This window comes from Aulonocara stuartgranti, assembly GCF_965226115.1.
Source record: "Aulonocara stuartgranti genome assembly, chromosome: 2".
Taxonomy (NCBI): domain Eukaryota; kingdom Metazoa; phylum Chordata; class Actinopteri; order Cichliformes; family Cichlidae; genus Aulonocara; species Aulonocara stuartgranti.
This window is the reverse complement of record NC_138940.1, coordinates 3,193,225-3,220,039: the sequence shown is the minus strand read 5'-3', so window position 1 is coordinate 3,220,039 and position 26,815 is coordinate 3,193,225. Positions and strand designations below refer to the sequence as shown.

The 26,815-nt window shown below is 41.5% G+C and overlaps 3 protein-coding genes and 1 long non-coding RNA gene across 4 annotated transcripts; 3 read left to right on the top strand and 1 right to left on the bottom strand.

Annotated features, from left to right (window-relative positions):
* Nucleotides 1-6,128: 6,128 nt before the first annotated feature.
* On the bottom strand, nt 6,129-21,437 carry LOC309712978 (nesprin-2-like). The gene is made up of 2 exons (XM_082544263.1): nt 21,407-21,437; nt 6,129-10,113 (listed from the first exon to the last, which is right to left on the bottom strand). The coding sequence occupies exon 2, from the start codon at nt 9,829-9,831 to the stop codon at nt 9,004-9,006; it is 828 nt and encodes a 275-aa protein (XP_082400389.1). The 5' UTR covers nt 9,832-10,113; nt 21,407-21,437; the 3' UTR covers nt 6,129-9,003.
* Nucleotides 10,094-16,354, top strand: LOC309713019 (uncharacterized protein). The gene is made up of 2 exons (XM_082544340.1): nt 10,094-13,679; nt 16,340-16,354. The coding sequence occupies exon 1, from the start codon at nt 12,588-12,590 to the stop codon at nt 13,182-13,184; it is 597 nt and encodes a 198-aa protein (XP_082400466.1). The 5' UTR covers nt 10,094-12,587; the 3' UTR covers nt 13,185-13,679; nt 16,340-16,354.
* LOC309713037 lies at nt 16,374-19,862 on the top strand. Its single transcript, XR_014278470.1, has 5 exons — nt 16,374-16,479; nt 17,387-17,477; nt 18,083-18,170; nt 18,612-18,648; nt 19,016-19,862. It is a non-coding gene; the product is annotated as an uncharacterized lncRNA (long non-coding RNA).
* Nucleotides 21,438-21,876: 439 nt separating the features above from the next.
* On the top strand, nt 21,877-26,806 carry hvcn1 (hydrogen voltage-gated channel 1). Its single transcript, XM_082544298.1, has 6 exons — nt 21,877-22,180; nt 23,148-23,372; nt 24,152-24,256; nt 24,337-24,568; nt 25,001-25,113; nt 26,446-26,806. The coding sequence occupies exons 2-6, from the start codon at nt 23,199-23,201 to the stop codon at nt 26,500-26,502; spliced, it is 681 nt and encodes a 226-aa protein (XP_082400424.1). The 5' UTR covers nt 21,877-22,180; nt 23,148-23,198; the 3' UTR covers nt 26,503-26,806.
* The last annotated feature ends 9 nt before the right edge of the window (nt 26,807-26,815 follow it).

Genomic DNA, 26,815 nt, shown 5'->3' with positions numbered 1-26,815 from the left:
TCTACGTAATTTTAGAGATACAACGCAAATGGAATAAAATAGTCTTGTATATGCATTGAAGGACATATCCTGGTCCTAAATGAAAGGTGTTCTCACAGTGTTACTGGAGGCCAAGGTAATGCAGAGTAAGAATCCTGTTAGATATCATATTTCTAAGATTTTCAGTTTTATCTGAATTTAGAAGCAAAAATTAGAGGCCTTCCAGGTCTTTATTAAGATATTCCTGCAGTTTAACTAATTGGTGTGTTTTATCTGACTTCATGCATTGAGGTTTAGCAGGACAAGCATAGAGATGACTCCACTGTCAAAGGCCAGAAGAAGATCATTTGTAACCTTCACGAAAGCTGTTTCTGTGCTGTGATGAGCTCTGAAACCTGAATAGTACTTTGTCAGAAGTATTAGCCCAGCAGTTCGATGCAGTTTTTATTTTTAAATTAAATAATAATTTCTTTATAGCACTTTGTTTCATTATGATTAGTTTAAGTCAATGTAGAATAAATGCAGCATTGCAGCCCCAGCATGTTGATCAAGTGATGACAGACACTCTGCTTCCACCTGCTGGTGAGTTGATAAATTCTTGTAATAACTCAAACCTTTAGCTCAGGCTTTCCCGTGCCACTCCCATCTCCATGAACCTTGTACACTGTCTTCTATTGTGTGCCTTCTTCCTGTTTGGCATATATTTCTCTAGTTTGTATATATTCCTCTTGTCATATACAGTCCTCTTGTCTGTTATTTATTCTTGCTGACCAACAAGTTATATGTTTACACGATGCACAGTTGGTGTGGACTGCCCACAATTTTGTTGTACTGAACAACAACAACAACAACTATTCACAAAAAAGGACAGCATTTTTGGAGTGTTTATCACCCTGCATATATGTTGCATACTGCCTATGGCTGTTGCAGGTGGTGAGAGCTTTTATTAAGCTAAATCAGATTAAAACCAATTTGAGTTACACTAGGTCTCAGTACAAAACATGTTTTAGTTGGTTACTTTGTTTGAAATTTTTATGAGAATTTTAATTTACGTCTGTCTTCTAGTCCTAGGTACATTCCTCAAAAGGTTTGCTACGGTATACTTTGCTAAATCCTTTAATAACGCAATTTGTAAAAAATATTTAAAAATATGTCGTAACAGGAGTTTTACTAATAATGTATGGATTGCATAATTTTAAATTGCCTGCTGTGAACAAATCTCCTCCAGTGCTTTGCACATCTCTGGTAAATCGCTGCAGTAATGTGAAGACCAAACTCAATTTTTACAGACACGTAAGACAAAGCAGACTGTCATTTGCATCACAGCAGATTCTTTTGTCTCACATTAGCATCTAAATCTGAGACTAATGAATATATGTACACTATATATAATAGTATATGCATTACTGGATGTGTATACTAAATATGTGTTTCTACACGTGTGTGTACATATTTTACAAATTAAATAGCGTAAACAATAAAATAAAATATATAAAAATATACAGAGTTGGTTGAGACATGTGCAAAACAGAGGCATTTATATACAGTGTGGTGCCTCCACCCCAGGGAAGAAGGTAACACTACCTGGGTGGAGTTTCCCCCTCCATGGGCAAGGGTACCTAGACCTGGGGTATAGAGTACGCTTGGGGAGTGTGATTGTGTATACAGTTTCTATTTATGTCTGCCTCTACGTTGGGTGAGTGCTGAGTAATTACATATGAGAGCATGAGGGTGGGAATGGATGTTTGTATCTGTGTGTGCCTGTTTGTTTGTGTCTATATGTCAGGTTGGGTATCAGACGCCACCTCTCTGGGGACATCTCAGGCCCTCCAAGGTATGGAGGCCTATCTCCCCCCACCACTCCCCCTGCCAGTGGCAGACGCCCTCAGACATCAGTGCGTTGGTGGTTCTTTGTGTCCGGGGATGGGCATCCAGGTACACACCGGCTCACTCCTGGTGGTTGCTTGTAAGGGCCTGGAGCCTGGGGCTTGCTCGGGCCCCTTCGGGGGTGGGGTGCCCTCGGCCTCTTGGCCTGGGGCTCGGTCACTCTGGCACAGCTGGCTGTCAGCGGAGCTCATGGGCACGTCACTGCAACTTCAGATATGTGAAGCTGGCAACCTTTTAAGTTCATTCATTTCTCTTTTTGAAATTTTTGACTGACCGGGGAAGCCGCACAAAAGCTAGCAAGCCACCGCTTTTCCCACTTATGTACAAATACCTTTCTGCTCTTATGCATGTCGTCATATCGAAATATATGTTATTGTTTATTAATAAACAGCACACAGTGGTCCCGCTGTTCATCCGTCACTGCCTCGCTTTTTCGCTGATTTTTTTATGGCACAGTTCAACTGTCAACAATGTGCATTGCATTCTGCAGCCTGATTGACAAATCTCCTCCATGTCGTGTCTCCTGCGCTTGCCAAATTTGTCATGTTTGGTTTTGATAACCATCACGTCCAATAAAAAAAACAGCACAAAAACACCCATAACTATGACCCTCATTCGGAAATAGGCACCTCATCCACACCAGGGGCTCTGCCACCAAGGAGTTGTTTAAGTGCCTCAGTGACCTTGCCCCCAGAAATTGGCGGGTCATCCCCCTCATCCCCAGACTCTGCTTCCTCCTTGGAAGACATGTCAGTGGGATTAAGGAGGTCCTCGAAGTATTCCTTCCCACAGGCTAACCAAGCCCGATAGGACTCCTTCTTCAGCCTGGTGACTCCCTTCTAGTGATGGGTCGGTCTCGAACGAAAGGGCTCTTAGAGCCGGGTCTTTGACGTGAACGACGCGAGCCGGCTCCTTATCGCGAGCCATGGGGTTTTTTTCCTCTTTCTCTCACCCTCTCTCTCTCTCTTGCACTTTTTTTCCGCTTCACTCCGCATGCGAGCCTTGTGCTTTACGCTGGGAAGAGGGGGGAGGGGCGGTAGTTACACTCAGTGTTGCCAATTTAGCGACTTTGTCGCTATATTTAGAGAGTTTTCAGACCCCCTTAGCGACTTTTTTTTTCTAAAAAGCAACTAGCGACAAATCTGGCGACTTTTTCTGGTATTATTGGAGACTTATTTATGACCACCTTTTGACGTGAAAACGTGTATCGCTCTTACTCTCAACAAGCAGCGATACTGCCTTGGGCACCTCACCCGTGCTAAAGCGCTCACAGGCGGAGGATAGCCCTCCCCCAGCTGCTATCAGGGCAGGAGGCTAGTGATGGGTCGGTCGTGAACGAAATGGCTCTTAGAGCCGGATCTTTGACGTGAACGACGCGAGCCGGCTCCTTATCGCGAGCCGTGAGGTTTTCCACTTCGCTCAGCAGAAGCGAGCCTTGTGCTTTACGGTGGGAAGAGGGGGGAGGGGCGGTAGTTACACTCAGTAGCACAGGAACAGAGTGGGAGGAAGAGAGAGAGAAAGAGCCAGGGACAACAACGCCACATTAGAAAATCATCCACAACTATTTTCAGTTGCAGATGATAAAGGATTCAGAAAGTTTATTCATGCAGGTCCATATGACAGAGAATATGCATGTTCTTTTTGTTTTCATATTATAATTTATATTTAATTGTGTTGTGGTTTGCAGTGTTTTGTGTTGTTGCACTTTAAATTTATTTAAAAGGAAAAAGCTGAAAATTTAAATAGTTGAAATGTGAATAGTTGATTTTTGTATTATATGATTTATTTATTACATTTTATGTGGAGTGAATAAATAAAAGTAAAAGTAAATTTACGGTGGCCCCTACAGACAAAACACGTACAAACTCCAAAACACGTACAAACTCTACGTACACTGAGCTTTTGTTACCTAGTGGCTACACAAGCCAGCAAGTACCAACGACCGGATTTAGTGTGTGGTAGTAACAGGTAAATGAACTTTTAATTATTTGACTATATATTAATGCTTGTGTATAAATACACAAACAATACACATATGCTTTGATGCTTTCAATTGTGTAATTTAAGTGATCTAGGTAGCTCTGTTTTGGAAGTTCAGTTCATGCTAGAAATGTGTTTTGGAGTTTGCGCGTGCTTTGTCTCTAGGGGCCACCGCATATATTTATATATAAACATATATAAATAAAACCTTTTTTTTTTTTACATTAGTAATTCCTTTTGTGCATAATTTTATATTATCGTAATAATAAATTAATTAAAGCAACAAAACAACCTGAAGAGCCGGTTCGGAGCCGAAAGAGCCGGTTCTCTAAAAAGAGCAGGAAATCCCATCACTACAGGAGACGTTCACACCTGTGCGTCCAAACGGCAAATGAATTGCGCATGAGCGAAGCCGCTACTCCCGCACTGACTGTAATGCAGTCAATTCTTCTTTTACTGTTATGCTGTTTTGTGGATCACAAGGTTTAAAACTACTTATAAACACGCACTCTCACACACAAAGTAACTCCACCAGAGCGCCAATTTCGGGTCACTTTTGCCGGTCCAGGTCTGGATAAAGGAGCAGGGTTGGAATTGTGACATTAAAAAACAATAACTGCTAAAAGAAATTTAATTTGTAGTTCTAAATAAATTCGAAATGCATTTAGGACGTTTTTTACTCACTTTATGTCTCTTCCATGATGTTATTTCTCTCTCCAACATCGTAGGTCTTCTTTTTGTTTTCATATTATAATTTATATTTAATTGTGTTGTGGTTTGCAGTGTTTTGTGTTGTTTCACTTTAAATTTGTAAAAGGAAAAAGCTGAAAAATTAAATCACGTATTAACTCTGAAGCGCGTACAAACCCTGAAGCACGTACAAACTCCAAAACACGTAAAAACTCCAAAACACGTAAAAACGCGTATAAACTCCGAAGCACGTACAAACTCCAAAACTCGTAAAAACTCAGAAGCACATAAAAACTCAAAACACGTACAAAAGACAACAGAAGTGCTCCTGGATGCTAGGCACAGTGTTGAGCTTGTGTTACCTAGTGGCTACACAAGCCGGCAAGTACCAACGATGTGGTAGTAACAGGTAAATGAACTTTTTTTTTTTAATTATTTGACTGTATATGAATGCTTGTGTATAAATACACAAACAATACACATATGCTTTCATGCTTTCAATTGTGTAATTTAAGTGATCTAGGTAGCTGTTTTGGAAGTTCAGTTCATGCTAGAAATGCTTTTTGGAGTTTGTACGTGTTTTGTCTCTAGGGGCCACCGCATATATTTATTAGGGGTGCAACAATACTCGTATCGATATTGAACCGTTCGATACAGTGCTTTTGGTTCGGTACGCATATGTATCGAACAATACAACATTTTTTATTTATTTTATCAACTTTCCTTCTGACGATGCTGTCTGTGTTGAGCGCTCAGTGGCTCTGCACTCGACAGTGCAGCCTAGGCGGAGTAGTCGAAGGCAGATTCACTGAGCGCAGGGCAAGCTAGCGAGACAGAAGTTAAGCTCTCGTTGCAACATGGCAAATTGAACCTCCCCCACCCTCATTCAGATCTGGCCTTTAGAACTATTTTGGTTTTCATGTGACGTATGACCCTGAAGGTAAGCGCGTCATGGACTAAAGTAAAACAGTATGTTGGATGTGCCACGCAATGCTCAATTACATTGGTGGGAACTAGTGCGTTAGCGCAGTTAGCTCGTTAACGTGTTGGCCGTCCAGCCCCACGCACGGGGCGATCCGCGGTAGCTCGTTAACCGAGATTTGCCGTGTTGTGGCATTAACGTTATTTCAACGAGATTAACGCTGACAACACTAGTGGGAACACAACGAATATGACTGCAAATTTATTCCGACATCATCCTAGTGCAAAGACAAGTGGAAGCAGACAAAAACAACAAGCACGCATGCTACAAACTTTACCCGAGTCATTTAGACAGCCGTTAGCACATGATTCTCCTTATGGGGACCTGATATGTTTAATATGCTGCTGAGAATATAGCCCAGAAGAAGAGTATAGTATAGCTTTTATTTTGGAAAGAGCCATTTCTCTGTAATAAACTCTCTTTTCCAAAGATGAGGGATTTCTCGATCAGATAGATTAATTTTTTTATTACTTTGGTGTTTCAGCAACATTAAATTTGAAAACTGTACTTTTGAGTTAAAATATATATTTATAATTTTAATAAATGACAAATTAAAAAGGCATGAACATTTTTTTTTGTATTGAAAGAATATCAAACCGTGTATCGAAAGTATCGAACCGAACCGTGAATTTTGTGTATCGTTGCACCCCTAATATTTATATATAAACATATATAAATAAAACCACTTTTTTACATTAGTAATTCCTTTTGTGCATAATTTTATATTATTGTTAATAATAAATTAATTAAAGCAACAAAACAACCTGAAGAGCCAGTTCGGAGCCGAAAGAGCCGGTTCTCTTTAGTGAGCCGAACCGAAAGAGCCCGTTTTCTAAAAAGAGCCGGAAATCCCATCACTACTCCCTTCACCTCTGGTGTCCACCATTTGGTTCAGAGATTAGAACCACGTCAGGCACCAACCACCTTGCGGCCACAGCTCAATGCAGTAGCTTCAGCAATGGTGCTGAACATGGTCCGTTCGGACTCAATGTCCCCAGTCTCCCTTGGAATGCTGTTGAAGCCCTGCCGGAGGTGTGCGTTAAAGATCTCACGTACTGGGGCCTCTGCTAGATGTTCCCAGCACACCCTCACTACGCATTTAGGTGCACCGGGTCTGTCCAGCGTCCTCCCCCGCCACCTGATCCAAGTGATCAGTTGACAGCTCAGCCCCTCTCTTTACCCAAGTGTTCAGAACATATAGTCGCAGGTCTGGTGATACAATTACAAAATCGATCATCGACCTGCGGCCTAGAGCGTCCTGATTTATAATCAGCTCACAATAAAATCTATGTCTTCTGTGTGACTCTGTGGACAGTAATGTAATTATAGGTATCCTTGGACTGTAAACATTTACTGTATATTACTGTAGGAATCACTGTTTATATAAACATCTGTGTAATACTAGACAGAACACACAGATCAACGATCAATTTTTTGTGGTGTAATTGGTCTCACTGCTGGAAACATGTCTATCGTAGTTGGTTCGAGAACACAAGGTCTGTGATATAAAGGTTTTAAGTCCTCGAGTTTTTATTACAATGTTATTAAGGTGGGGTGTACGGTGGCCTTGATAGGTCAAATGCACTGCAACTCAAGAAAAAAAAGACAAGCAAATAGAAAAAGCAGACAAAGCAAAAAGGAAGTTGAATAAAACAACGGTAACCGAAAAGTTACAACAGAAAACAGCACTTGTATATGAATTTAAGAGTTTAATCATGTATTTTAATCAAGTGTTTTTTGTCTTTTTAATATTTTATGCTTTACAAATAGGCTTTTAACATTTTCAGTGTGGTCATTGTGGAAATGCCGGTACAGCTTCATGGTCAGCATTGACAGGATTCTCTGGTGTGTGGGTACGGTAATGCTTCTTTAAATGCGCTGACTGTCTAAAGGACTTCCCACACTGGTCACAGAGGTATGGTCTTTCTCCAGTGTGGATCCGCTTGAGGACCTTCAAATTAGATGAAGATCTAAACTTTTTACCGCACTGGTCACAGAGGTATTCTCTTTCGCCGGTGTGGGTATGCTGGTGAACCTTCCAAAGAAAAAATTGGAAATGTCAACACTGAGTGTCCAGGAGCAAATTTCAGTGTTTGGATTGTTTTCTGGGTTTCCCATCTTCCTCTTCATCATCCTCCTCCTCCCTTGGCTCCATCATCATCACTGTCGTTGTTGTCAGTGTCACTGTGATCGGCGTCACTGTCAGGACCACTCTCAGGGACACTGTCACTCTCAGCCTCCTCGTTATCCCAGAACCACCTCATTTCTTCAGCTATGGAATCTTCTGCTTGCTGGGCCGCGTTTATTTCCATTTCTCCTGCTGGGATCTCTGCTCTGTTATTGACCCAGGGTCCTTCAACTTGAGGAGGATTTATTTCTGTGCCTGCTGCTGGAACAGCAGCCTCTTCCTCATCATTCTGAAGATTGTCCTCCTCAACATCATGTTGTTGCTGTTGATTAATAACTTGGCCCAGAACACAGGAGATTTTCTTAAGTCAAGAGGCCGCGCAGCAGACCGATTTGAAGCCAGTGGACCATCAGGGGAACTGCTTCAAAATCTTCACTGTACTTGTACTCTGGATATTGTTCCATCTCATTTACTAAAAGATGTTATGACACTGTGGGTATGAGTTTGCTGTCTATTGTCAATAGCAGTCTTCAGTCTGGGTGTGTCCCTGCTGACTTTAAACATGCTGTGGTCCAGACCTTTCTAGATAAAAATGGCATTAGTGAAGCATTTCAGTCTGGTTTTAAAGCCCACCACAGCCCCGAAACTGCTTTTTTAAAAGGTTTTAATGACCTTTTCACTTTTACTGACTTGGGAGATTCTGCCATTTTAATACTATCAGACCTCAGTGCTGCCTTTGATACCGTAGATCATAGGATTCTTATCTCTCAGCTTGAACACTGTCGGAGTCAAAGGGACTGCATTGGAGTGGTTTAAATCTTATCTCTCCAACCAAAGCTTTTCTGTTAGATTGGGGATACATCATCCTCAAAAACCTCACTCACTTGTGGGGTCCCCTAGGGGTCCATTCTTGGCCCAGTTCTCTTTTCAATTTATATGCTCTCTATGCGTTCACTTTTTAAAAAACATGGCATCTCATTTCATTGTTATGCAGACGACTCACAGATTTAGCTGCAACTGAAACGTACATCTTTGAATCCTCTGATTAGTTTGCTAGATGTCCAGGTGCCCCATCTTCTTTTTCATCATCCTCCTCCTCCCTTGGTCTCCTCCTTGAACCTCCCAGTACTGGGCTGGAGGCCAGTGGCACAGGGCCATCCTGAACATTGTCTCCACCATCATCATTGTCATTCTCATCAGTGTCATTGTTATCACTGTTGTTGTTATCAGTGTCGTCGTCAGTGTCACTGTGATCGGTGTCACTGTCAGGACCACTCTCAAGGACACTTTCATTGTCACTCTCAGCCGGGCCTGGGCCGGGTTCATTTCAATTTCTCCTGCTGGGATTTCAGCTCTGTTATTGACCCAGGGTCCTTCTACTTCCTTTTTTTTTTTTTTTTTTTTTTTTAACAGAACAAAAATGCGGGGAAAAAAAGCGAAAAGCAAAGTGGCCACAAATGGCCAGTATAGAGCCCTGAGGGATATTACAATCAAGTGGGCCGTTGGGGTAATGCAACATGGGGTAGAAGGACCGGGCGAAGTTATTGGTAAGGGTGGAGTCACTTTCCGACATTGGAATCAGGCAGGGCAGGAGCAGGAGGAGCAGCAGCAGGAGCTGAAGAGGGAAGGCGGCACGCAGGGCCCGGTAGAAGAAGGATCGAGGGGGAGACGATTCCCGCTTCTCTCTTTGAGTGGAGGAGCCTTTCTTTGAATTTGCAGCCTCCTGAGAAACACTTTGACACTGGGCGGCTGTAGCAGATTCACAGTCCAGACGTTGCCGCAGGTTGCTGAGGTCGCCGTCCACCTGCTTCAGGAGCAGCTTCAGCTTGCTCCCCGTCACGTGGAGTTTCTCCCGGGCCTCGTTGCTCTCCTCTGTGCCGTCTTCAGGCTGGAGCTGAGACCACAGAGTCTGAAGGGAGGCCTGATGAGCCTGCCTGTCCTGCAGCTCCTTTTGCAGAGCAGTGAGGGTGTTGCTGTGCTGTTGCAGCGCTGTGAGAGTCGTGTCTGGGTGGCCGATGTCCACTGCGTAGCGTCTGCTCTCTGCGTGAGCGAGCCACAGCAGCAAAGAGTGGAGGCTTTCATGAAAGTCCTGAGTCGGTGATGTCAGGATGGACGTCTCATTTGGGCTTTGTACCGTCACCACCTCCCACATCTCTCCTGTCGTTCTTCTCCTCAGCTTCACCATAAGACAAATACAGTTCTTGATGGATATCTGTGCGTCGGGTTACCCGACGGACGGGCGACTGTTATCCGACGGACGGGCGACTGTTACCGGGTCCTTCTACTTCCTGAGGTGGATTTATTTCTATGCCCGCTGCTGGAACATCAGCCTCTTCCTCCTCTTCATTATCAGCCTCTTCTTCCTTGTCCTGAACTCTGTCCTCCTCATCATCATTTTGTTGCATTTGAATTTCTTCAAAATCCAGACGCTGCTGTTGTTCAAAAACCAGTTCTTCGACTGGTACCCCTACAACAACAAACAGAGAAATATATTATTGTTATCATTCATATGATGCCAAAACTGTCCACAAATCCATCTAATCTGACTGAGCTGGAGCTGTTTTGCAAAGAAGAATGGGCAAGGATTTCAGTCTGTAGATGTGCAAAGCTGGTAGAGACAGACCCTAAAAGACTGGCAGCTGTAATTGCAGCAAAAGGTGGTTCTACAAAGCATTGACTCAGGGGGCTGACTAATTACGCACACCCCACTTTGCAGTTATTTATTTGTAAAAAATGTTTGGAATCATGTCTGATTTTCATTCCACTTCTCACGTGTGCACCACTTTGTGTTGGTCTTTCACGTGGAATTCCAATAACATTGATTCATGTTTGTGGCTGTAATGTGACAAAATGTGGGAAAGTTCAAGGGGGCCGAATACTTTTGCAAGCCCCTGTATATTTGTTATTACCTGAAATAAAGATGGAGAAAAGAAGCAAAAAACAAAAAAGCTGAACTCAGACCTGACGGGCCAGGCCGCAGCTTCAGCTTTAGCCGACTTCCTCCTGATAAGGTCCTCACACAAAGGGGGCAGGGCAAGATGGCGGGCTGAGCAGTCACATCCGTCTGAACTCCTCACTAATGTTATAATCTCTTATATTTCTATTGTTCAGCACTTTGGTCAGCCTTGTGTGTTTTTAAAGTGCTATATAAATAAACTGTGATGATGATGATGATAATCTTAAAGTTATATATTTCACTCCTTTGAGTTATATTGACGATGTTTCAGCCCGAACATGAAGAAAAACAACAACACGAAACCTCCGGCAGTGAAAGACCTCCCTTTCACAACAAGAGGGACAGACTGTTAACAACCCCTGATAATACTCCTGAAAAACCACATATGGAGAAAAAAGCAAAAGGTACGGCTGTTGATAACGACCCCAACACATCCAAAGACAGTATACTAAAAGCTACTGAGAATCTTGGAAAACGTGTTGATGACCGCATGGACGAAGTTAGCAAACAAATTCAACAACATAGCGCCATGCTGGCTTCCATCGCTAAATCGGTGCAGTTTGATTCAGAGGAGCTACAAGAATGCAAAAAGAAAATACAACACCTGGAAAAAGAGATTGAATCACTCAAAAAAGATAATGACGACATTAAAGAGCGTGTGTTGAGCCAGGAAATATAGAAAAGAAGATGGTGTCTCCGTATCAAAGGGAAAAAGGAGAAAATAAATGAAAATATCAGAGAAGAAGTGGTGGAACTTCTAGGAAGGATTGCTCCGGACCTAAAGAAGATGTTGTCCACAGAGTGGGAAGAGCGGCATCGACAAATCATTATTCTGTTTGTGAGACATGCTGTGAGAGATGACATCTGGAGGTGAACGAAGGCTTCTCCCGTGTGCAAAGAAGAAGGCATCCGCTTTGCTGAAGACCTGACCCCCGGAGGACTGGAGATCCAGACAAGCATTGTGGCCAGAAATCGACCAGGCTCGGAAGGAAGGCAAGGCTGCGGGCTTCAGGGGCCCTTTTGGTTTCATAGAAGGCAAACGCATCAGGGAAGAGACCCCAGGTACGGGCTGACATCTGACTATGAAAGGAATATAGTGGAACATTTCAGATGATGGGACTTTTACCTCAAGACTTTCCTACTCAACCTCCTAAACTTCATCTTTAAAGCTGTTCATGTGTTCTGTGTTCCAATTGAAAACTTACATTTCTTTATTTTCCTTTAACACAAGGGGACTTAAAGACTCAATTAAGCGCAAAGCTGTTTTTCAGTTCTGCAAGGGGCAACAGGCAAATTGTTTTTTTCTCCAGGAAACTCATTTTGAGGAACATGATGTGAAGTTTTGGTCACAACAATGGGGAGATAGTTATTTTTAGTCATGGTACAAACAGGTCGGCTGGGGTTCCTATTTGTTTCAACTAGTAATGTGTGATACCACTGATTTCCTTTCCAATCCGATACCAAGTAAAATTCAGGGTGGTATCGACGATACTGATCTGTTACTGATACTTTGTACAAAAACGTATTTTATTTATTGTATCTCAAATTATAGCGTCATAATGATTACAGGTCATCAGATTACTTATTCTTATCACTTAATAATGCAGGGTTCATCATATAGAAATAAAAAAACTGAAGTTGTGCGCTATTTGAACACCTTGCCTGCCTGCCGCACTAAAGGACTCTGTGAGAGACGTCTGTCTCGCCCTAGCAGCACCTGTCCCTGTCCTCCTCTTCAGTTCGCCTCAACATACGCTCGTCATATTCTGTGATATGATTTGGTGGTGTTGCCACAACACCTCACTTTCTTGCCACATGTATCACAAACCACGTTTGTGGATGTAAAATGCGTCCGCACATGACTCCAGTTACGCTCAGCCACGAGGAAACCATCATCTAAGAACCAACAGAGCCCTTAACAGGCCATGACAGGAGGGAGGTTGAACGTCTGGTGTCCTGGTGCAGCCACAACAACCTGGTGCTGAATGCCCAGAAGACAGTGGAGATTATTGTGGACTTCAGGAAGCACACAGCCCCACTCCCCCCCCATCATCCTGACTGACACCCCCATCACCTCTGTGGACTCATTCCGCTTCCTGGGTACCACCATCACCCAGGACCTGAAGTGGGAGCCCACCATCACCTCCGTCATCAAGAAAGCCCAGCAGAGGATGTACTTCCTGAGGCAGCTGAAGAAATTCAACCTGCCAACACGGACGATGATGCAATTCTACACTGCAATCATCGAGTCCATCCTCACCTCCTCCATCACCGTGTGGTACGCTGGAGCCACTATCAGGGACAAACAGAGACTGCAGTGTGTTGTGCGCTCTGCTGAGAAGGTGATTGGCTGCAGACTCCCATCTCTGCAGGACCTGTACACCTCCAGGACACTGCGGCGTGCAGCTCGGATCTCAGCTGACCCTTCTCACCCTGGACACAGTCTGTTTGACCTGCTCCCCTCAGGCAGGAGGCTCCGGTCCATTCGCACCAGAACCTCTCGCCATAAGAACAGTTTCTTCCCCTCTGCTGTTGGACACATGAACAATAACCATATGACTGTACCCGCCACTAACACATGACCCTACGCTGTGTTCACTGCATCATTCCATGTTTGGCACTGATCACCACCTGCACTCATGTATATATCTTTCAACGTAGCACTCTTAATTCTTATTCTCATGTATATATCTCATGTATATCTCATGCACATATCTTTCCACGTAGCACTTTTAATTCTTATCCCTACTTTTATTTTTTTCCATGTCTATTTAAGTGCTATTTATGACAGTATGTTTGCACTGAAGCACCGCAGCAATTTCCTAATGTTGTAAACCTGCTCAACATTTGGCAATAAACCCTTTCTGATTCTGATTCTGATGACCGCAACCCCGGGCTGAGCCTTCCAAAGAAGACGCTCCTGGGGAATCCCCAAGCCTGTCCCTACCCCCACACCAATCACAACAGTGAAGGCGGGACCAAACTATGACCCCCCACCCCCACTAGGTGATGGAGCTGATCAAAGGAGCCCAGAGCAATTGATCTGATGTGGTGGCAGAGGCTGTATCGAGACTAATGTAATCTATTAGATAATTTCTATATTGGTTAGAATTAAGATTATTTTTATTTTTCCAGTTCATGAGGACTGTTTTCTTGGCTATGCATAGGGCAGTGAAAACCAAATGGGCTATATTCTTATCTGTAGTGACATTATCTAAGCCCAACAAACACACTAAGGGGGAAGTTGGAATGTTACATTTCAGACACTTCGATAAGTCTTCACATATCTCGCGCCAAAACTTCTGAACTGGTGGACAGAACCAAATAGCGTGGATATAATTGTCTGGTGTATTGGTTTGGCAGTGTGAGCAGTTGTTGCCTGTTGCTCCTGCTGCACCAGGCTGTTCTTCTTCTCCTTCCTTTTCCTCCTCATCTTTAAGATCCACAGTGGTCTGAGCCTGACCAGCAGGTGGCGCTGACTTTTCAGGTTCTGTTGCTGTTGTTTGTTACTGTGGCCTAGGGCGGCGCTGCTCTTCATATTCACAGTTAGTCTGCCCTCCAGTTAGGCGCAGCACCTTTCCATCCCAGGTATTTAATGAATGGATAAATAATCAGATGCTATCTCCAACTATGAAACGAGAAATAATTTCTTTACTTCCTAAACCAAACAAGGGCTCTATCCTTTTAGATAATTGGAGACCAATCACACTTCTTTGCTGTGATTATAAATTGTTAGCTCATGTCTATGCCAACAGATTAAAAACAGGAATAACTCAAATAATAGATGAGACACAGTCAGCCTTTATAAAAGGACATCACATTCATCGTCATACCCGTTTAGTATTAGATATGTTGGATTACAATTATTTAATCGATGATAGCCTTATTTTATTTCTTGATTTCTTTAAAGCTTTTGATTCTTTGAAGCATATTTTTTATTTAAAGCTCTGGAGGCTGTGGGTTTTGGCCCCAGATTTGTTAGTGTAGTGAAAATGTTGTACAGAGATATAAAAAGTAGTATTGCACTCAATCACGGATTTTCTAATAGTTTTAAAATTAATCGTGGCATTCGACGGGGATGCCCTATTAGCCCGTTATTGTTTATTGTTGCAACAGAAATGCTTGCCATTTATGTCAAACTCTCTTCAGATCTGGAAGGCATAAACATTCTTGATAAAGAATTTGAAATTAGTCAATTTGCTGATGACACTACCTTATTTCTAAAGAATATAAATTTGGTCTCTATTGCAATTAATAAAATCCTTTCATTCTCAAAAGCATCCGGCTTAACACTAAGTCTTAAAAAATGTGAAATCTTAGCTGTACACAGCTGTAATCAAAGTATTATTAACAATATTCCAGTAAAAGAGGAGGTAAAACACCTTGGTTTAATAATCAGTAAAAAATACTAATGATCGAGAGATTAATAACATAACTGCTGGATTAAATGCAGTTAAAAAAATATTTAATCATTGCCTAACACATGATTTATCCATATTAGGTCATATCTTACTGTCTAAAGCAGAAGAACTTTCAAGACTCATATACCCCCTGTTATTCAATTTTTACCTCTCCAGAAACGATTAAACTGCCCAATTCTATTATATTCAGCTTTATCTGGAAAAATAATTATATATGCAAATCACAATTGGTTAAAGACTATGAAAATGGGGGCTTAAAAGCTTTAGACTTTGAATCCATTATTGCTGCATTCAGGCTCACATGGTTAAACGATTGCATTTCCTATCCTCAATCTATGTGGTACCATATTCCAAACAAACTCCTTAATAATGTCGGCGGGTTCGATTTTTTGCTCAAATGCAATTTTCTAAGATTCCTCTTAAGTTGTCTAGTTTCTATAAGCAGGCTTTGGATTTTGGGAAACTAATTTTCACCCACAATTTTTCACTTCACAATTCTGTGATGTGGAATAATAGGGTTATAGTCGTCAATAAGAAGTCTTTATTTAAATCAAACTGGTATGATGGGGTTGTATGTTTTATTTTTGATCTTGGCAAAAACGGAAACTTGCTATGGTACGAAGAATTTATTGATAAATAAAAATGACGTTTCATTTAATAATTATAATAAGGCTTGTAAAGCGATACCCATACCGTTGTTAAATCTTATCGCAAATACTTTAAAGTATTCACATATATCCATTTGGAGAATTCCTGTATAAAAGGTTTAATTTAGAGTCCGACTCTTGTGTTTTCTGTTCTTCTGATGCAGAAACATTAGAGCATCTATTTTTCAAATGTCAGTATGTTAATGCTCTTTGGTTTGAAATACACTGTTGGGTTTCACTCTTTCCAATATACCTTCTTTCACATCTAAGGATGTTCTTTACTTTATGGACAATCTGGATTCTAAAATCTCAGATGTTGTCAATTTTGTAATAGTGTTATGTAAGTATTTTATTCATGCATGTAAGTGGAAAAAATACCCCTCCTCTGTTTACCGTCTTCTTGAATTACTTTTGTCATTATTTTAAGTCACTTAGGCTTCTTTCTAATATAAATAAAAAACTGCTGTACTATACTGTAAAATCACAAAGTACTTGCTATTCTGAATATTCCTGCCTGTGTCAAAAGGCCTATGTTCCTTATTATTATACCCTAGATATTTTTATTTTCTCCCTTTAAAGTTAAAATGACTTGCTTCATCAACATTATAATATAAATTGTTTCAATACTGGTCTGTTTCCTTGACTTGTCGATAATTTCTTTCAATAAAGGTTAAAAAAAAAAACAGATGGAAGAGCTTCCTGTCCCACAATGCACAGCGGTATCCGGGCTTAATAAATTGACACGAGACGCGTGGTCTGCCTCTCAGTCAGCAGGAAGATGTGGTGCGGAAGGAGGAAAATTCATTATGGTGAGGTCTGCTCAGTAAAGGCCCGTGCGGTGCGTCGACAAGGAAAAGGACTAAAGCGAGTGTAATTTATCCATGCGACAAATTTGTGTTAAAACGGGACTCGAAAGTTTTGTGAGTGCGCAGAGCGGGTGTAGTGCAATGGCAGTCCGCGTTTACTTGTGGGCTCTTGATGGGAGACAGCATCAAAAAATATGTGCAACAACCAGTCTGTGGGCTACTCCTGTGCAGGAGCAGCGTTAAGCTGGGCAGACACTGCGATTTTTGGCCCATTTTGAGCCGATTTTTCAGTCGTGCGAGCGTTTTGGCGATCGGCCCGATTTTGGCCTTCATAGTGCGTCGTGTAGTTTACGCGGGGTAACGAGAAGCGATTAACACCTCACGACCAGCTCGCGATCATCAATCGCTTGGTCCCGACCGTCGTGAGGGTGTCACCGCAGCTTCTCACACTGCGCACGCGCAAACACATAAACGTCGGTGAAAAAGCAGCACGGCAGTGCAGCGTGTGATCTGGACACAAGCGATGGAGGCACAACTTGTAGAACTTTGGAAAGCTCATCCGAGCCTTTTCCATGTGGCCTCACAAAATTATCACGACACAACAACCGTGACAATAGTTGGATCTACATGCTGCTCAATCACAGCTGCCTGATCATGTTTTTCATTAGCAATTTAGAAAGGTTGATTGTGTGTCTGTGTGAGTGAAAGACCGAGAGCGAGCGACAGAATTTCTGTTTTAACCTTCATTTTATGGACGCACAGTTTGACGCCACTGGAAAAAATCACAGTGTCTGCCCAACATACAAAGAGATGAAGTACCGTGTGTGAAACAACGACTGATGTCTGCTGTTACCACTCAGTGCTTCTCATGCCCGACCTTTTTAACTGGTTTCGCGCTTCTTTTCCCCAGTGGGTTCAGATGGACAGGCTGCAGTGGACACTTCTGCGGCACCGCCATGTTGTTACTATGGAACGGACACAACAGGCAGTGACTTCAGTTGGTAAGTCTTTTAGATTTAAAGTATTACGGTGAGAAATCTGCTTTTGGGAATAAAACATTTCCAAGAAAAACTGATAAATTAGAAAATGCTTTATTGGCTATTAAACAAGCCAGTCAATTAAAAAAAAATGTGTGGGGCATGTCTATTCAAGACAGTCTTTTCCCCTTTGCCTAATTAATTCTGTTTATAGCTTTTATAGTACTGAGTGACATGGGCAAGGAAAATGCCAATTAAAGTGTTTAAACCAGATAAACTTTCCATTTTTTGTAATGAGATTTTTTTGGGGGGATTCCCTTTGCAACTACATATTTCTCCATTGTTCTCACAGATATGCTGCCACATAAGTCTGCTAGCAGAAGTAACTGTGACAACATAAGAATAAATTGGCACGTTTGTGCTCCCTGACTTCAGTTTAGAAAATGGGGCTTGATGTGAATGTGGTTTGTGCCATTGCATTAGTTTTCACTTTAAAGTGGATCCCTTCTCAGATGATATGATTTGTCTTGAGTCTGAGGATGCAGACAAATTAAAAGCTCCTTAAATGTGAACACCTACAAATTGTCATCTTGAAGACTATCCTGATGTTGCACTGGTTTCTCTTGCAGACATGCTGGCACCCAGTGTTAAACAGACATGAAGGCTGAGTGTTGGCAGTGGAGTAGAACTACACACTGCTTGCCTTTAGGCGTAAAGGTAAGTTAAATTCAGTTTATAGACGTGTTCTGCATTGAACTATTTAGCAGTCTTGTCATGTTCACATCTTTGTCATTCCTGGTGTAATTTCAGACTGATGTTAAGCTAGATTTGCTTCAGACTCTTAGCTAGTGTAGTTAACAGGGACCAACTGATGCCACAGACTCACAACATTACAGCAGCTAGATGTTGCTGCTTACTCAGATTTTACTCCATCCAAAGTGGCATGAGTTTCCGATGGGGATGCACTGATCAGTCATTTGTGGGAGGAGAACATCCAGACTGACACTGGCTGGAAATTCTTGGACAATTCAAATCAGTTTCTTGGTGGGTGGTGTGTGGTAAATCTAAAGTTATTACACTGAGACTGACACTGGCCTGGCGCTGAGCAAAAGGCTGTTGTGAATAGATGAGATAATAGTGGTTGTGGTTGTGTTGCAGGCAGAGGATCTGTGGTACTGCTATCTACAGACTGAAGGTGGGTCTCACTGACAACTTTTACTTGTATTTAAGTTTTTGCCCTGTATGCACTGATTAGTGAATAATAACACATTATGCTGCAAGGAGCTCATGCTGACTGACTGCAGGTATGTGTGATGTACATGAAGGATGTGGAGAAATGGTGTGAACCCAATCTTGTACTGCTCTGACAGAGACTGGCTCATCTCTGCTGGAGAATCTTAGTATTGGGAGAGAAAGTCAGGACTTGGCACAGGTTTAAGTAAAAACAATTTACCAGAACCTGACTGAAGGCCTGAAACATACTGCTGGGAATAGTTCAGTTACCTTCACTGTGCAGATTGAATAATAATAGTAATACTTGTGCTTTGGTTTTGTGTCGACAGGGATCCTGACAGGCAGTTTTGGATGACTTGGGGATGCAACTGCTATCTTGGCTACATCGACCAGTTTCGGCAAATGTCATGTCAGGATGTGGAGTCCTGTCTGCATACCTCAACCTCACAGGGGCTCTAGATTTCAAGACGAGGGTTTTTATTTTATATTTTTTTTCTCTAATCCCTCATTTGAAGGTTTAAAACCAGATCTATCAAAATGTTTGCCTTTTAATGTCTGTTAATCTAAGCAGCAGCATCAATAGGTGATATTGGACACACATTTACACTGGAGTACAGCAAGTGTACATTGTGAGTTGGATAATTCTGAGGTTATCTTGCAACTGAGCTCAATGATTAAGCGATGCAAGCTTCCCATGTGGTGTTTTGAAGAGAACAGATGGCTGTAAATTCTGGTTGGAAAAATGAAGCTAATGCTGAAATCCCTTAAACCAACGTTCTGTCTGAAAGCCACCAAATGTCTATTGCTCGGTTTGCAGATTATGAGAACGGCTTTCTAGTAAACTCTTTACTGCTAAGTTTATGGCATCACTCATTTGGGGTTATAACAACAACAGCAAGATGATGTGGTGCTGAAGTCTGACTATACAATGGTACAAGCATTAATGTACACGAGGCTAAATAACAGACAAATGCATGATTGTTCCTGTCGTTGTGGCTGAACATTAGTCATCTGTCTGTTTCATTGGCCTAGATGTGATGGAATCCTCTTTATTTGAGAAATGTACTTAAACCTTTTTGTCACTACTTCCTGTGTTTTCAAGCTACCTCTTTCAAAGGTGAATAAACTGAACAGTGAATGTGTCATTGCTTTAATAAATGCCTAAATGGAACAAGACATTTGATGTTTGTGATGAATTTATATTTGAAGGTTCCTGAATACTGCAGTTGTGGGGAGGAGAAAAACAAACTCTGGCACAACTGTGTTCACATAAAACCAACTGGACTACATGCTGGCAAAGGCAGAACTCTGATTAAATCAAAGATAATTATCTGTATAGCGGTATAGTAGTGATCATAACTTTTTTTTAAAGCTTTTTTTAATGTAGTTTGAATTTAAAACCTTCATATCTACACCCACATTTTGAAACCAATGTAGCTACACTACTTTGGGTTAAAATTAAGATTGGCGGCTGCTGCAAGCAGGTTTGTTAGTGATAATCTACACTGACTATTTAATGCATGTATTTGAGCTTGTTCCGCATGGTAACTGTTGTCACTGTTGCCGGTTATTAAAAGTTTGATTTAGTGGTGTGACTGGAGCAACAGCCTTCCTGATCTGAACCCAAATGCTGTTTGGTTATTGGACTTCTGTGCAAATCAGTTTGTATCAAATTGAACGGCATGTTCAAACATGTCCCTAAGTGCATGTGGCACCAGATATGCAGGGTTTTTTTTTTATTTTTATACACTTATAAAGTGAAGAGAGGAGCTGAGCTGTCTATTGAACATTTGGTTTTGTGTCCATAACTAAAAGGTCCAGCTTTTATGAATAGAGAACTAATTATTTTTCACTCACTGTTTTTTATACTCAAATCTAATAACTAGTGATTAAATGATTAATCTTTGGCTCTCTTCTAGTGTGTTGTTTGTCTTGTCTTTCTGGCTGCCCGTCCGTGAGCCTGGTTCTGTCGGAGCTTTCTTCTTGTTAAAAGCGAGTTTTTACTTCCCGTTTGCTCAAAGAGGTTGTTGTTGTAGGGTTACCTTACAGTCCAATGCCTTAAAGTGACTGTTGTGAGTTCACACCATATAAATAAATGTAAATTGAATTAACAGTGTTAGATTTCCAAACCAACTTCATTCTGAGCCAAAGACTAGAAAATATGGTGAAGCAAATCTTCCCTTTGGCTTCACCTGCACAGGTGCTGAGGTAGGTCTCCCTGCAGGGTTGGTGTTTCCTTCGTCGGGAGCAGCGCTGGGCTGTTTAGATCACGGACAAACAGGATCCCACATTCTTGATCTTTAGTTCACAAACACTTGTTGTAATGACTAACTGCTCCTGACATGTTGGAGATGTTTGCTCTTTATACAGTAAAGTTACAGCAGGATACAAATAACATCAGGCTGATCCTGCCACGATTTGTTCCCCCGATTCAAACAAACAGGATCCCACAGCTGTTTATGTTTTTGAACCCATTTTGCACAGAGAGGCATTTTTAAAAAAAAAATGTATTGACAGCAATGTTGAATATTATTACACAGGGAAAATAATCATCACACCGTGACGCCTCTGCCTTTGTAAATAGAAGGACAGTAACTGGGTGTTTATGTAAGCGTGTAAAACCTGAAGATAGAGACAAAATACTGTTAATCTGCCATTCTGCAATTCCTCTCATGTAAGCAATAACGTGGCGCACAGCTGACGTGAAAAAAGGCACATACCTTTAACGTTGCGTGACGAACTCTGTATTCCTCGTCCACACGTAAACGCAAAAAATGAGTTTTAAAAAATCTCAGTTTTGTGTGTGATTCGAAACACGTGGACGAAACAGCTGCGTTTTCAAAAATACCCGTGTAGGTGCGGACGTAGCGTAAAAGAGTTAGTAGTTTATTTTCTTACTACCTGCAGGTTACTTGTATTTGCTTAATTGTTTAGTAAATGTTTGAGGTGAGAAATAAACCGCAATTGAGCAAAATATGTGCGTGCGTGCGTGTGCGCGCGCGCGTGAGCGGTTTGGAAACCACTGATCTATATCATCACTATCGAGGATGATTTAAATAAATGTTTTAATGAAACGCGTAGATAATGAATATAAATAAACCAATGGACATTGAGAAATCAATCAGTCAGCACATATATTCGAACATAACGCTTAGTGTTGCTATTCTGGAGTAGAAAGAAAATTAGAGCAACAATGCAAGCGGGGAAAGGGGCAGCTGTTCTAGAGCTTTTTGTCAGCAATATTTCAGTTTTGCTCAAAAAAGATTTGTATAGCTTTATGAAATGGACTATAACGAAATAAACGTTTTATATTAGGTAACAAAATAAAACAAAACAAATAAAAACGGGCGGGGACGGGTAGGTGGACAGAATCGGGCGGAGGAAGGTCTGAAGACGGAGGCGGAGTTTTGAGGTTCTTTGGGGTTTTTTTGACGCCGAGTAACTTTCTCTGAGAGGAGCGTTGAAAGTGCCAAAGGAGAAGGTGGAAGGTAAAGGTAAGCTGCTGTCACCGTTTATTCGTGTAAACCAAATAACAGCTTCCGCTGTGCAGAGTCCGGCCAGCGCTGTTCTCAGTAGTAAAATGCTTACTTGGCAAAAGTAAAAGGGATGGACGTGCCTATCACGAGTTTCAGCCTCCTGCCAACGTCTGAGACGCATAAACAGAAAAATCTAGCAGACCTAAAGCGACAAAGCTGCGCTCAGTGCTGCAGAATCTCGTAGTCGGAAATTTTACGCTCACTTTCTGACTTCTTGTACTTTTAAGTGCTACACCAGTATAGTTAAAACGCCTGTAAAATGACCATTTGCATTGGAGTAAGGCTAGAAAATTCCGTGTTCTGCTGCGCATCTTCCATCACATCACAGATCAACGCATATGAAAAATGAAGTGTGTTAGTAGTAGTGAAATTAAAATTAACTTTGCGGAACTGTTTGTAGTGAATTTAAGATGTAAGATGTACTATTATTAGCTCTGCAGTTAATGAAGAATGTCTGGGGTTTGGTGCTTCTGTCACTTGATTATCGTTGAAGAACAGAGCACCCATAGCTGGTTCATAATTAGCCTGTAGAGCTCTGGGCTCAACAGCCCTTCTGTCTTGATATCATGACATTTTGATAGGATGGATTTTCATGATAACCAAACCAGTCTTATGACTTTTCCTTCCAGATCTATTGAGTGGGGTGTGGGATAGATAAGCAGGCTCCTCAGCTTCCTTTGTATGCTATACCAAAAAGTTGGTTTGTCAGTAGCATGTTGCAAATATTAAAAAAGGAGAAGTAAACTGGGATTGACTAACATGGAGAAATCTGTAGAGAAGGTATACAGCATTTTGAACATATGCCATTTTTGGTCATAAGTGGAACCTGCAACATTGCTCAACTTTATGAACTACAGCTTGCAAAATGTCGGTTTATGGCTCCACACTTCATGGCTTTAAAGTGAAATGCACACTTCTCTCCAAGGTGCGCTGAAGTGGGACGTGGTCCTCTCTCTTCATCCCTCAACCTGCCATCATGTCTCGGTACCTGAAGCATTTCACTGCTGTGGGGGACCAGCATGTGGTCCATAGCGACGAGGAAGAACTGCATGTTTCCAGTGAGGAGTTGAGTCCGGCTACGGCACAGCTTCCAGTTACGTTAACATTTAGGGATTCATTCAAGAGGCTCTACAGCTCAGAACGTTTCCAGGTATGTCGCTGTAGTCTTTTCAGAAAATGTACCAAAGAAACTGTTGTCTGAGCCTTCCAGTCTGCCAAAGCTACTAAGCTATTACAATGACAGAGAAATATGAGGGTGGGCAAACGATTCCAGGAAAAGTCCATAAAAATAAAAAAATGTAAATTTGGTTGAGCTTCTGTTCGGGATCATCATCTCAGTCATGTCTGGACAGCTTTTAAAGCGGCTGCTGTTGTTTTGGAGATTTAGAGTAACAGAAGTCAGGCGTCTGACCACGCCTCCATACACGCTCCTTATGGTTATCATCTGTATAGGTTCCCCCAGTCTACAAACTGTTCATTCTCGTTTACGTGCCTTTATCGAAGTTTTGTTCTGACCAGTGGGGTGGCTTTAGCTCAGGAGGTAGAGCAGGTCATCTTCTAATCAGAAGCTTGGTGGTTTGATCCCACAGTTACGGGTAACAAGTGTTTCAGAGGATTCCTCATCATTTTTTGAATATTGACTGGATTATGCCATAGAACAGTGAAACACAGGTATTCAATGGGCTATGCAGAATTAGCGTCCTTTTAACTGTACCAGTTTATAACCCAGCTATTGTTCCATATTTTTCCTCAAAGTGCAGCAAAAGACAAGAAAGTTTAAAGCAAGAGGACCTTATTTTCTGCACAATGTCAGATATTAGATTTAGTTCAACTACAACTGGTTTTGAGCTCAAGTACCTTCCACCACAGTTTTTTTCTTTTACTTTGAAAACTAATAGAAGCTGACATCATAACTGTCTCTGCTTGCAGGTGTTGGTTGTGTGTTTGGTAATCCTGGATGCCATCTTTGTCTTGGCTGAGTTGCTTATAGATCTGGCTGTCATCAAGCTCGAGCATGGCCACATTGCTCCAGAGGCAAGCAACTTTTCTTCACAGTCTAAGAGACATCCCATGGGTATTACTGAGATTTTACTACACTGTTATGTGTTTTTCAGGTTTTTCACTACCTGAGCTTGGCTGTTCTCACCTTCTTCATGTTGGAGCTGGCTGGGAAGATGTTTGCATACCGCTTGGAATTCTTCCTGCACAAATTCGAGGTGTTTGATGGTTTTGTGGTGACAGTGTCTTTCATCTTGGACATTGTCTTCATCTTCCATGAGGACGCTTTTGATGGGATAGGTCTTCTGATCCTGCTCCGACTCTGGAGGGTAGCCAGGATTATCAACGGTCAGTGCCACTCTGCAGTGTTCACAGGAAATGGATGAAATGATAAACCAACGGTCATGGCTCTGATTATTTAATCAGCTCATCAATGATGCAACAGCATCACATGTCTCTGAGTTCCTCTTGCCTCCTCTCTTTTATGATCGTCTTCATTTACATTCACATTTTGATTGTCCGCTATGTACATTCATGTTCAAATTGCTAAAAGAATACATTTTTATCTTGCTGCAAAGCAGATTGGGAATGTAAAATACATTAGACGTCACTATTCAGAAAGCACAATGGTGGCCCACTAAAAGATTTTTTTCACATTGTTGTATTTGCAGGTTTTGTTTTTTGTTTTTATATGAGATCAAAATGACTGATGTTAAGTTCCAGATGTCATGGTTAGCAGGGCAAAGTTTAAAATGCTGACCATTTTTTATTTTGTTGTAGGAATCCTAGTGTCAGTGAAGACCCGTGCAGACCAGAAGGTTCACAAGCTGAAGGAAAGCTATGACCACCTGGTTCAAAGAGTCACTGAGCTACAGGAGCGCAGTGATAAACTGGTGATGTCAAATATTCATGAAGATTACTGCTGGCAGGCTTGGACTACTTATGTCTTGTGAGATGCTTAGTGTGTCAGGAATCTTTCACCCCTGCACAGAGATTACAGATTACTGCCTGGTTACCGAAAAGTCAGTTTCTTTTCTGGGACCTCATTCTCTAGAGAACGAGGTCCCAGTGACACACTTCCTGTCCATAAAAATACTGGTGTCATTCCTCAGCCTCCTAGTAGATGCACCTATGGTATAAATTCAAAAATCCTCAGATTTTCAGAAAAACTGACCTCTGACCTTGATTGGTTAATGTCACTGGGCTACACGCTTGTCTGAGAGTTTTAGTAGATGCCCTCGTGCTACTTAGCCTCATTCTTGTGTTCACAAAATCTGACCTTGACCTTGAGGACGAGGTCACTCAGGTTCTTAGTAGAGATGTCACCTCATTCACTGCTTCAGGATTCAACTTCGAGAGTTTTCCAGAAGTGTGGCAAAGTCAGAAAAGCTTCATACTTTAGATTCACTCCTTCTGGTGTGAGGACAGAGAGGTGACTCTTTTAGTAACATTATTAGGGAGCTAAAGTGAACCGATATGAGCCAAACTCATAACGAAAGCAAACGTTGACCTTTTCTTTTTTTAAAGCTTTGTTTAGTTCTAGTCACTCTTTCATTCTGTTTTTTAATGTTAACGAGCTCACAGTTACAGTAGGATAACATTATCCTTAGTTAGCTTGCCGCTTAAAACAAATGAAAACACCAAGTTCCCAAATGGACAGTCCCAGTGGGGGAACTCTTTAGGCCTGGAATTCCACAAAAACTGCAGTAATGATGGCAGATCGCTCACAACACACTCAGTCCTGCTTTGGATTTCAGGCAGTAGAAGGCAAAACTGTAATGCTGCTGACTGAGTGATGAATACAGTTACTGATAAGATCTCCATGCACATTAAGTCAGTATCAGAATCCTCATTGGCATTGTAGCAGTAAAACAGCTAAGACGATACAGACACTCAATAAAATTAAAATTAGTAAAAAACATATAAATTATATACACAGTATATATTCAAATGCATCTATAAACTAAACCAGTACTGTTGTCTGGTATTTCCTTTCTTGTTGAGGAAGTGGTGACTGTTATTCTGTGCACGGGGAATATCAGATATATTTATTATAACTTATTTTACTTTTTGTCTGTTTTGTAAATTTCACAGCAGTAATACAGAAAGGTGTCTGTTATTTAGCAATTTAGGCTTTACTCCTTCATATTGTTACTCAGAAGGCTTAAGTATGTGGCACGAAGGCCTACAGTGAGTAACAAGGTGATTCTTGTCTGTGTTTGCAGGCACAAGAGAACGACAACCTGAAAGCCCTCCTCAAGAAGCACGGCATAGACGTCTAGCTCAACAAGCTCACTGCTGCAGAGCTACTTGTACCCACATGCTGCAGAACATTTAATGGTTTAGTACTAACTGCACTGAGATTTAATGTCATCATTATTGTGGTGATGGAGACAAATTAAGGGACTGCACTTGCATCATGAATTTCCAGTATATACATGTTAGTGATTTTCATGCCATAAAGCCTAAAGCACCTGTAAATAAGTGAAAGGCAGAACGATAACTTGTACATAAAACTACATCTTAATGTGATTTTGGAGTTCTGTATGACCTGTTAGAACAAATTTAAACCATTGATTTCAAGAACTGAGAAAC